The 13,072-nt window shown below is 34.8% G+C and overlaps 1 protein-coding gene across 1 annotated transcript; it reads right to left on the bottom strand.

Moving 5' to 3' along the window:
• Positions 1-3,371: 3,371 nt before the first annotated feature.
• On the bottom strand, positions 3,372-5,892 carry LOC113495127 (piggyBac transposable element-derived protein 3-like). Its single transcript, XM_026873725.1, has 2 exons — positions 5,681-5,892; positions 3,372-5,225 (listed from the first exon to the last, which is right to left on the bottom strand). Exons 1-2 carry the CDS (start codon positions 5,714-5,716, stop codon positions 3,372-3,374), a joined length of 1,890 nt encoding a protein of 629 aa, XP_026729526.1. The 5' UTR covers positions 5,717-5,892.
• Positions 5,893-13,072: the final 7,180 nt, after the last annotated feature.

Raw genomic sequence — 13,072 nt, 5'->3', positions numbered from 1 at the left:
ATATCATGCTGCAAATAATAGGAGCGAAGATACAATGGAAAATGTGGCAAAAACGGGGGAAAATATTCATCTTCGATGGCTTCCGTTCAAAAAATCCTAACTTCTAACCACGCGGAAGAAGCCGCGGGCAACAGCTAGTGTAGATATATCACAGAACTCTTGATACTGCTACATAATGTTGCTTGAAAATGAAAGAAAAATCAACATCAACACAATACAATCTATAGGTGCAGACCATTGTGACCTTATCTATAATTTGAGAAAAACCGCGAAATATTTCTTTTTTTCTCTTTAGTCTCGAGAGGAAATATTACCATAATATTAGAGAAATAGCTAGTTTAAACACTGCCATATACGTAGTAAGTAACTACATAATATTTAACAGATTACCCGAATATTTGACCCAGGAAATTGAAGTGACCGATGAAGCGGCGCAATTTTGTTCGATCGATTGAAGCCTTGAATTTATTATATGTGTGGGATACTGTACTACATAAAACCAGAGAGACAGAGTACTAAGAAACCAAAATAAATCACACTCTATCGCAGTATACAGTACAATCACAAATTGATGAATATTCCTTCTAATTCTCAAGACTCTTGTGTCTTCTTATTCTTTGTGATTTTGATCAATTCACACAAAACTTTTTCAAAACATGCGTCGACAATACGTATAATCTGAAAAAAAAAACAATTAATTGATTAGGCACTCAAACAACAATTAATGAAACAAACTCTATTATTTGCGGAATCAGATCCGATACAGAATTCAGGTCATTGACGTCATCTGCAGGTGAATTCGGTACAATCAATACGTGACAAAATACATCCACAAAAGTAGGTATGTACCTACGTATCATGCCACCCAGGTGTATTAGTTTATAAACAACGTTCATTCATCAGACGTAAGCAAAGCCTTCAAGTTACATTAATGAGAACTCAAAGTGTAAATATTTGCCTCGCTTTTTGCATTTTTGCAGCTATTCAAACTTTTTGTAAGAAACGAAACTGCGTTCTAACTGTCTAAAAATGAATTTTTATTTTTGCTCTCGTAGGTACTGTTTTTTGGCATGAAAGAAAGTTAAAAGTATGCGACTCGCTAGATTTTTATGCAGAAAAACTATTTCTGAATGACTCGACTCTACTAAAAAGCGATTCTGTCTCTGAGTAATTATATGACCTTATGAAGTTAATGTGTTTTAGTTTAATTCGGATTTGTGCGCGGTGTGTGTATTTACGACATTGTTATCAAGCGAATTCTCTTCACACTTTCATACTCGTATCAGTGAACAGGATTTACGATAAATAATATTTCGAGTTCAATATTTCCCCGCCTACCATCGGTGTTGCTTATAATTTTTGTTATGTGGACCCTTACGTAATAAAGGCGGACATTCCTGGGATATCGCTCGCATTGCCGGCTTGCTGTAATTAAAATGAGCCCGCTTTATGTGTATCCCCCGACTAGTGGAACCGCATTTATTTCGAGACCACTCGTCGAGTCCTGATTTTTGCTACATTCATAGAATATTCTAGAGTCTAGCGCTGTTTTGTACAGTTCGTAGCGGACCGCATTATGAATTTAAAACGTATTATTAATTCGTTTTTGTGTGGCTCTGACAAATAGAGTGTTGTTGAGCTATTGCATAAAATCACCAAGTGGGAGTTAAGCTTTATTTTAACCCTGAAGTGAAATTCCATAAAACAATATTAACCCTATACTTGGCAGAGAATTTTACCTTAAAAAAATGGAACTTTTACTACTTCCCTATGTTAATTGGATTATAAGGTTATGAGGAAAATTAAAATAAAAATTCTCAGAATTTCAGTTTTCAGGATATATTATGTGTCTTGCAGTGCACACTGTCAAGTTCACAAGAAAAAAAGGAAAAAGAAAAATGTGTCTTTACATGCACACTGCCATGTAGTCACTAAACTAAAAAAGTAACAAAAACATAAAAATAACATAAATCTTAAAAATTATCAACAAGCTTTGAGATCTGTTAGGAACTAGGTCAATAAGTATGGCATGTAACGATGTTATTACATATATAATTTAACAAAAAATTTTAAACAAAGTTAAACTTTCTATAATTATTTATCACAATATTCAGTAATAATGCTACTGAGATCAAAGTTTACTTACGTTTCTATCTACTATATAACAATATGAAAAACTTAAATACTACTTTGTATGAAAATCTGTAAAGCAATTTCGCCCTTCAACTATACATAGCCGTGCGTTACACTTTGAACAAAAAAATTTGGTTTGATGTTTGGTACATAGCCTACATCTGCCTTTTGTTCGTAAAAAGCAGGAAGAATGTCCCATCAGGTCGTAAACGGAGTATACATCATCATCAGGCCTCTCTCCGCAACAGGGTTTTTTTTTATTGTTGTAACCGATATATTCTGTAACAGGGAGCGTCAACATAAGTGCTTGCCAGCCAACACACTAAAAATGCTTGTATGTCGATCCACTTACCTAGTTTCATCAACTGCGGATATTTGTTTCTTTGTAACATTTTTTTTTTTTTTTTTTTTTTTTTTTTTTTTTTTTTTTTTTTTTTTTTTTTTTTTTTTTTTTTTTTTTTTTTTTTTTTTTTTTTTTTTTTTTTTTTTTTTTTTTTTCAAGCATTAGTTATTAATTTCACGCCATGATCTGTAATGGTATTTTTTTTTTCAGTTGCCACAATATGTCACAGCAAGAGGTGCTTGTTTGGTATTTCTGTAATTCATTTATGTATATAAAATAATACTGGCAAGCACACTTTGTGGCACGCCGTATTTATTATGTCTATATCTGAACAGTAGGATGTCATGACTCTATTTTGTTAATTTTATGATATAAGATTTCCTATTACTCAAATAGGACATAATCCACTTGAGCGGGTCCCCTTATCCAATAGCTTCCAATTTTCAGCAATTGTCAGTATACCAGGTCGAAGGCCTTTGATAATCAAAAAATAGTCCAGTGGTCATTTGATTGTTGTTAACATTGGAAAGTATTGCTTTCATAAGAGAAATGTAGCTAAAGTTTAAGATTACTTTTTTGGAATCCAAATTGTTCGTCCTTATATCTGAATTTATTGCAAAATCAATCAGTCTCTATACATTACCTTTCATAAATTTTAGATAAAATCGTATTAAAGTTTGTCGATAAATTAATCATCCTTATCTCCCTTTTGAACAATGGCTATTATGGACATTCAATCTCCAGAAAAATTCCATTTAAAATGAATAATAATTAAGTGAGAGATCTTACTTAGCTCGTACAGCAGGTTTTTATTTTTTAGTCTATTTCGTCATATCCTCAGATCTGTATTCGTAAAGACATTATTCTGTAGCACCTCATTTCTCAATGGCTTCAGTCATTGAGTAATATTTATTTCTTCTAGATTCACTGATTTGGAAAGAGTATCAGGTTGTAGATCAGAACTCCTCTCAAAAAAACGCAGTTGCCTAAATAAAGCGACTCGAAACTTTTTGAGTGGCAAAAGTTTTGGTTTACTACTATTCTCGTGACGATACAGCAACCAGGCATTATTGACGCAGATGTCCAGAATCTGTGAAAACAATACTAAATACCAACGATGGCCTTTCAAATCAGTACGATATAAAGCAACTAACATGTCTGCTAGATCAACTCCACCCATATTTCCGTTGTAGTGCTTTATTAAATTTGGGCACGTGACCAGACCTTTTTTCTTTTCTTCTTTCTTGTACCGCATTATATTCTGTACAGGGTGAGCGTCGACATAAGTGCTTGCAGCCACAACAAACTTGTTGTCGAACCACTTCACAACTGCGATATTGTGTTCGTTAGACACGACTTGTGCAAAAGCTCCCCTGCCCTTTTTCTTCAACTCCTTATCAGATGGTAATTTTTTTTCTGCCCCACGAAGTCGATTTGTCCTGACTGTACCTAAGGAGAATATACCATACTCATTCCTTAGGTGATGCATCAATTCAATTGACGTAAAAAAGTTGTCGAAGTAAAGTACGGAGCATGGTTTTTGCTTGATAGATTTGGCCAAAGCTATTACAACTTTGGCTCCAAGACCCATTCCTTTTTCTTTTTCAGAAAAAGTATGGTGTCTAAAAGTATCTTCTCCTCCATAAATAATAAAATCATGTACGAGGCCAGATGGAGAAGCACGGACAAAAAACTTAAAGCCCCATTTTTTGGGTTTATTGCGTACATATTGTTTTCGGCTCCCAGCTCTAGTACCCTTATAAGGCACCATCATCTCGTCGATGCTGAATCGTTTTCCTTCAGGAATATTAGACGCATAGTTACGACGAACTTTTTCTACAAGCGGTCTTATTTTATAGTACCTGTCACCGTCATCTTTAAGGTTATCATTGAAGTGAATGTATCGTCGAATTAATTGAAATTTCTTCAATGTCATGACGTCGGAAATTCTTTGGTACTTAAAGTCATTGGACCAGTAATCAGTATATGCCGGCATGTCTACAACACCCATTAAAATATTTATAGCTATGAAATCTTTTATATCGTCTTTGGTTATATTAATTGAAGTGCCCTTCTTTTGTACCGAATATAAATTAGAATGGTATACAATAAGTTCTAGTATATCGTCAGTAAAAAATAGGTTAAAGTAATCAAGCGGCGATTTTTCAATATCAGTAGAATTGAAAAACATATTATCTTCTATATCTGCTGATCCTTGAAATTTCGTTCTGGTCCATTTAACAGACATTTTAATAGGTTTCAATATTGTTTTCTTTACGATAACCGGAGTTTTTTTATAACGCCGAAGACGCACGGTAGCTGCGGTAGCAGGTGCTGAAGGTGCAGCAGGTGCTGAAGATGCGGTAGGTGCTGAAGATGCGGGACTGCAGATTGAGTCTATAGATGGTGATGGTGGAATATAAACTGATGGTGAAGGCGGTATAATGTCAGGATCATGTTGAAGAATAGAAGGGGAGTATGGAATAGAGTCAGTAGTGTTGTGTCCGAATCTCGGCTCTTCATGGACAGAAGCAACGGCGTATATTTCTCGATACTCACAGTCATCACTATCAGAGATATTTACATTTTCGACAGATGACGCTATTGATCGGACAGGAGAACTGTCTTCGGAGACATCTTGATGAGGCCTACACATCTGGAATTCATCTTCCGAAGATTCGCTAGATTCTACATCAGACTTAGCTCCGCATTTAGGCACCAAAGCTAGAATTTTTCGACTTCTAGTCATCTGAAATAAAATTATTGCATGCTAAGGAATAGGAATTTGGTGGAAAGAGTAATACGAATTGCTATCAAAAATTAATAAAAAAAACTGTCTGAACAAATGCTCGATTATGTAGTAGCACAGTAGGCAATGTGCATTTATAGACACAACATTCACAAATAATAATAGTCTGTGACGTTGGCAGTGTGTATTTATATGTACACGACAAATAGGATGTTATTCACAGCAAAGCAGGCAGTGTGCATTTAAATATACACAACAAATATTGAGTCATTCACCCTGCACCAGGCAGTGCGTATTTTAATGCACACCAAACAAAAATAGTGAATTACTGTATATTCAAAACATTTATTACAAAAATAATATTGCCAGACAATTGCGTGAAGCTTGCAGAAAGTAAAATTATAACAATTTCATACTGATAACTTAATTTAATTGAGATAAAATACGATACTTACAGAGCGTTGCGCAGGCGCTGACCGACGGCTCGCCATTTTGTTCACCACTGACAATGTGTGAGCGAGACAAATATAGATTTCTTTTTCTTACGTAAAGAGACGTTTACGAAGTCACTTAGAGTTATTCTTAAAAAGATTCGATGTTAGATTTTGTTAAAAAAAAAAAACTGAATACGATGTGCATGTAAGTGCACAATGTCAAGTATAGGGTTAAAAATGTATTTACTTCAATTGCAGTTTAAATAAAATAAATCTTAAGCTTAAGTAATTTAGCTGTACTTGCTTCCTCATATTAAATACTTGGAAGGATGCATCTTATGGTTTCGTCGTCTTTGTTTCCGAAGAATAGGCAGTAAGGGTTTTACTGTCCACTACCAGGGCTGCAGAGGTGTAGACCTCACGCATTTGCATCCGTTCGCGTCATCGTTCGCAGTTTTATTTGAGACGTTGAGCCATTGTCTTTGCTGACATAAACGTAAGTGCATTCGCAATAAATGTTTATTGCTAGTTTTGACAAACTAATTTGTGTGGAGAGTCTTTGGACCACCGTACTGTACTGGACAGTAATATTATGTTCAATAACGTGAATTATTATCGACAAAAAACCTAGCATTTAAATATTGCATTTCCAAACATTGATACTTTATCTTCACGACTTCACGTAATGCAATAAAGAGAAATATCATCGATATCTTTCGAAACGCCCATCATTAATTTCTCTCCCTGTATTATCATTAGCACACATCATCACCCACGCGGCTCCGATATCACGCAATCGATCCACTAAGGATTTCGAAACGATATTTGTGCGATACCGGCAAAAAAATTGCTCTCTCAAATAGAACTGACAATTTTCGACGGCTATCTGGTCAAGCGATTATAGTCATTAATTTAAGTGAGGAAGGATAATAATAGTGCGAAGGGCAACATTTCTATTTTCTATAATTTGAGATGTCAAGCGATAATATCGCACTTTATCACGCGATCTCAAAGTAACAATTCATTATGATTGCATCTCATGTTCGGGTCTCGGCTAGACGCTTCATTGGTTTGCGTCAATGTACTTTGACAGATGCGTAAATGTGGTCATTAGCGTGTCACGTGGTGGTGCTAAAAAACATAGATCAAAACTGTCATCCCATACTTAGATGTAACAACTGTTTAGCGACAAGTGCTCATTATAACAAATTTCCAAGTGATAAACCATCGTTACGGTGACTTGCACAATGACTTCATATTTAATACAATTAGTGTAGAACATCATATTAAGAAGGACATTTAAGGAGTTGTGTTGCATATTTATTCATTGCTTTGTTTCAAACACAATTGTGTCATTATTGATTTATTAAATTCACAGGTGTTTAGTAAGGCGACTTTTGAACAAATTAACTACAGATGTAGCTTTAGTCGTTACAAATAATGTTTTATTATTATGCATTATGCTTGCCTAATATCTTTAAGTTAGCAAAATATATTGTAATTATTTGTTAGGTAAGGCGTGGAACCCGAGTGTAGCCCAACTACGTATTGCAAAACGCTTACACGTAGCTATTGCGCAAATCGGCTCGTCCTTTACAAAATTCCGAGTAGCAATCTAACTTAGAATTACTCACGCGTGAACTTACTGGAATATAACATATACATAGGAGATAGTTTCAACGTGCCTTTCATTTTCCTCCCAACTATTATGTACTTAACGAAAATAGAGGTAAACTCACAATCATAGGAACTTGTTCGGTCAACAGATGCGAAATGTTGTGATTCCATAACAAATGCTTGTTCTACAATCTTTATCTTCGTGCAATCCTATAACCAACCCCTATAACCCCAACCAAATAATTCTTTAGTCTTCTTCTCCTACCCTAAATCTTCATCTTCTAATGTCCTATAGAAAGTACCAGGGCCCCATAACTTTAACGTAGTTACGTTGTCTTAAGCTCCTCCAGTTAGGCGACGATACCTCAATGTGAAGGGTCGCGGCTTCCCAAGGATAACATTCCATTCCAGAGCGTGTCACGTCGGGTATTGCTATCTCCTGCGGCATGCAGACCATGCCGTGTCACGTCAAGTTTGTCGCGTGCTTGTTGGACCAAACGGTGGCAATATATTCATGTCGCAATTTTCTTCATCTTAATTTCCAATATGTTAATTCAAAATTTTAGCGAAAGCTACTTCTAGACTTTAAGTTATCTGGTTTGCCAGATTACTTTGCGGTTTTTCTCCTATTTATGCTTACGTATCTGTACCTGTAGAACATAGACTCCGTACTTTAATAATTTCCCATATTTTACTCAAGGCAAAACGACTAGACTCAACTACACCTCGTCCAGAGACAAACACTCAAATTAACTTCACGAACTATTCTAAAATGGTATTCTAAACAGTTTGGAGAAGCGCACGGCGCAGGCGCGGCGTTCCGGGAAGGACCACCGGCCCTTTTATGCGATGCCCTTTGCTTTTCAAATGGGTTAGCATAATTTATTCTCTGCATCTCACTGGTTAATAGGACACCATTTTTAGGGTTTCGCACCTATTTCGTAAAAACTGGTTTAAGCTTTAATGTGTTAGTATTTTTGGTTGAATTGACAGGTGCTATTAACTTAAGAAATCAAGTTAAAGAAATGTGGCAAGTTTGTGTTATAAAAATACCTAATACGGCAATGATTAACAAATTAACGACCTTCTCCTGTTATGTCGTCAGCGTCTTTTTGCGGGTTTTCCTTAAAATGACACATCGTGTATGTCAAGACGCGGAACTGCGCGCCGCTCCCGAGTCGCACCTGTCCACTTTTAATTATTTTACTTTTTTCGTCTCGGCCGTCCGTCTGCCATACGAAGGACGCTCTCCATGTTTTTATTCCACAATTTCGAATGATTAGTTTTTTGTTAGGTTCACGAGTTAACAGTCGTTTTTTGTTAATTGAACCTTGCGGTGTTTATTAGCACTGTTTGGAAAGCGAACAGAGCGATGTTTTGCTTTGAGATACGATTTTCTGGATGATTAAGTGAAACTGACCGGAACGTATGAATGAATAATAATGTGTATGTTTGTTTGATCTTTTTAGTTTTTACGTATGGTAAATCAATGTGTCTTGTTCAGCTGTGATTCGATATTTTCTTTCATTTACGTATCTATTAGATGAAGCTTTTATCATACCGGTCTTTCAATTATTTTGTGTCTTTTGATTCCAACTTCTAATATAGGTATTTACTTTCGTAACTTTATAAACGTTAATCTAACATCGCACTTCAGTAATAATATTAAACTTTCCTAATCTAACAAAAAAAATGAAAACAGAATTTCTTTTAATAGTGTTTATAATTATTTGTTGTAGTAACGTAACTTTAATACAACTGACATTAATGTTGCTAAGCATTATTTATTTAGTCCAGTTAACGCCCAACAATGTTTATGACCTCTATGCCAAGACCTCACCTAATTACCATACTCCATATATTTGTGTTATTTTATGTGTTCGTGACGTAGCGCGGCTGTGGGCGCGTTAGCTTACAACTGGCTGTCGCTATACATCTCACAAATATCCACTTAATATGATAATTAACATACCACTATGTAACTATTCCGGGGAATCTGAAACTTCTTCTCACGAAGAGAAGAAATTCATTCATCAATTCATTCGGCTTAATGTACACCTATAAATTAACACCATAAATTAGATTAAAATTAAATATTAAATCGGGTTTTCAATTATAATTTACTAATTTATTAATTTAATTTATTATATAAAATTCTGAGTTTTTGAGTCGATTACCGTTCATGTAATTCCTCCGAAACGACTCGAGCGATTCTTACGAAATTTATATTAGGTACGAGTAGGTCTGAAAATCGGACATCATCTATTTTTCATTCTGTCTACACTTTTTTTTCAAAATTATTTCTATAGCAAAACAATGTTTGCTGTGTTAAATGAATTGACATTTTTTATGCCATCCACAAAGACTTCATATTAGCTCTACATACATACCAGGCTGTCAGAACATGAATTTATTATTTTTAACCACACCCCTAAGTCCAGTATTACTAGTTCTGTATCGTTAAACATCGACACTTATTATATGTTAATTTAATTGCTTCAAACTACACACGGTGTGTAAATGTTTGGGTGAGGAATGTCGAAAGAAACGCTTTATTATCGCCTAACAAGCGACTGTGGAGAATCGATCTAATAATGCAAATTAAAGGTTTTTTTTGCATGGCATTCTAATATTAAGTGGCCTAGATATTTATTATCACACATCAATACATTTTACTCCTATTATTTTTTTGCAGAAATGACTAATTCAGTCCAAATTCTAATGAGATACTACTCTAGCTTCCAATAACGAATTAACAACTTATTCTATTGATAAAGCAAGGAATCGTTTCAAAAATAATCCTCAGCTCTCCCACAAAAGTGATATTTCCTTCCGTTGAAACTCAAATCTCAGTCGAAACGCGACCGTGAAACGGAACAGTACGTGCTTCCGCGACTAACATCGACCTGTCACTAACACGATGCCGATCCTTTCCCGGCAATTTTAATCCACATTCGCTTTGAGAAAAATACTTCAGTAACCGTTAAAAATTTTGAGATTAAATCTGAGTGAATATCGGGCACAAACTTCTAATCGAATTAAAAATTCCGCAAATTGCAAGCGGCGCAGAACAGACGTCAACCGAAATCACAGGCCGATTGATAAAAAAAGCAACTGGACGAAACAAAAACGGTTCGATCGTTCACACCGTTATTGTCTAATATCTCTGACGTCACAGCGATCGGTGTTCGACCTCGCCAAATTGCTACCTCTTTTCGTTACTGTTATTTTGGTGCATCACCGAGTAATGGTTATGGCGGGAGGTGCAAACCTGCGAGGGAAAAACTTGGAAGTTGTAATTTTATTTTATTTTATTATCCGATTGATTTCTATACTTTATGTAGGATAAGCAGGAAAATAATATTATTATTGAAATAAATAAATAAAGTAGCTTGTTAAGAACTTAAGAATAAACAACAACGGAAACCTACGTATACTAAATACTATAAAAATATATTAGAACACGGAAACATTTTATAAAATGGCGAAATAAAACCACATCCGATTCGGATAATAAATAAATCTTCGATTTGAAAGTGAACGATGAGTCGTAGTACCAAGGCAACAGATACTAAAGGAGTTTGTATTACTTAATACTTATGAATTCTTTCTTGGCGCGCGGTGTATGACGCATCTGCTAAATTAGGCAGTATATAATTACATACTTTGTTTACAATTCAGCATGTAATATTCAGCCAATGTCGCAATGAATTATTTATGAACGATTGTATCGTATTTTAAATGAATTATTTACTGTATTTAATTTTGAATGAATGCCTATAGACAAGTTAACAATTTTTAATTAAAAATAAAATCCTTTATGCGTTTATTTATCCAAAAGAAGTATGGTTTTGAACATCGGCTACTTTAATAAAAAAGCAGATTCATAAGTTCATCAATAAATCACTTGTTCCTATAAAATGTATATTAATTATAAACTGTAGGTGTTATAGAGCTCAGTGATTAACGTTTGCGTGTGTTCACAGGTAGTGAGGTGGTTCAACACGAGAGGCGATGCTGGGCGGGGCGGCGGGGGGCGCCCGCTCCCGCCCGCCCACTGATCTCCAGCAAGGTATGACAGCCTGGTACTTGTGTATCGTAATAACAGTAATATTTTTATCCAAACTACAAACGCCGATATTTTGTTGCAGGGACTGTGAGTGGATTTATCAGTCAGTTTTTTTTTGTTTTTGGTTGTAGTAAATACTATGAGTTGTAAGAATATGAGTTTTATGACATGCTCTATTTTCCAACCTTTATACAATTTATGAAACTTTGAATCAATGTTTTTGACAAATACTTTCTTAATACAGAGGGATTAAGTGCTCCTTTTTCTTACAGTATGCTTGTGTCCCATGTGAAAAGAAATATTCAAATAAACAAATTGTTGAATAGTATATAATTTCAATTTTCAAGTAACCAATAAATGCAATTTCGCTTCAATATTGGTCTGTATTCAGTCTATAAACAAAAGCTTAAATATTGAACCAGAGTGAAAACTGAAAACAAAGTAAACAGACATTCATAACTGGTATTCATTTAAATTCAGTTTCACATTTGATACTGTGTATTATTAACAGTTACCAACGAGTAAATAATAATTACTCATAAAATGGAATAGGTAATTATTATTTACGTTAAAACGGGTAGTCAGCGTAGTCACCATCAATAAATAGCGTTACTTTGTTACCGTCAAAGAAACTGCAATTACTGTAGTAATATGGTAGTAATATGTATATTGTTCCACAGGTGTGGCTCGCTTCCCCCTGTACTCTTTGTTCCCGACGCAGCCCGGCCACCGGCCCACGATACACAAAGGTTAGTACCGTCCTACATCATTCTATGTAGGCTCTACTCATGAATATGGGCCACAAAGACTATTTATTAGGCACAATGTCACGTTTAAAATTGATTGCATAATACGGATAGTTCAAACTCTCCGCCCGGGGTGCCATTTAATATGATAGACTTTCGCAGAACGCCTTGCGTTTTTATTAGAGTTTACTCACTTAGTTTTTCCGAGACTAATGAAAACTTGTAGTGCTTTAACAAAAGAGTTTCTTATTAAAATGCAATAAAAGGACTAACAGTTTCAAATGAGTTCGTTTAAAAAATGACGTAAAGTAATTGATATGGACATAGTGGACAAAATTAAATAAAGAAATACCGCTTATATTGAAATCTCGTTTCTTCATTGTCTGAATACACAGATAGTGTTACGAAACGGATATTTGCCATTACAAATTTTATTAATATTTGTATTTAATTACAAATCTAGTTTGTTTTAGGCAAATCTGGTTGCGGTCACCAAACTAAAACGAAAACTTTGAAATAAGTTATTTGTTGCTGTAAACACTTGTGGTGTGTGGGGAACCTTACGACTAAAACATTTTTTAACTTCCATCGGCATGCGATGATGCGACAAAACTTTGCGCCATAGATTTCCTATAAATAATTTTGGGATTTAGTGTTTCTTTTTAGCTATTTTTTATGTTTTATCAGTTCCGTTAACATGATACCTATAGGTTTAATTTATCAAAAATACATTAAAAATTATATTTTATTGGAAGCAGTCTCATTTTGAGAAGGCTCGGATCTAGTCTAACGAAGATAAACAAAAAATATATAAAAATATATACACAAGTATCGTTTCGGTCAGAACAAAAAAAAACACCTATTGTTTTAATTCTGCTTGTTCAAGGATTACCAGGCAAACATAAATCATAGGGCACACCACAAACAATAGAACATAAACAAAGCTACAAAACGTACAAGTTAATTAGGGTTCTTCGTAAA

This window comes from Trichoplusia ni, chromosome 6 (assembly GCF_003590095.1).
Source record: "Trichoplusia ni isolate ovarian cell line Hi5 chromosome 6, tn1, whole genome shotgun sequence".
Classification (NCBI taxonomy): Eukaryota; Metazoa; Arthropoda; class Insecta; order Lepidoptera; family Noctuidae; genus Trichoplusia; species Trichoplusia ni.
Note: the sequence above shows the minus strand (reverse complement) of the source record. Positions and strands in the feature narration are given on the sequence as shown.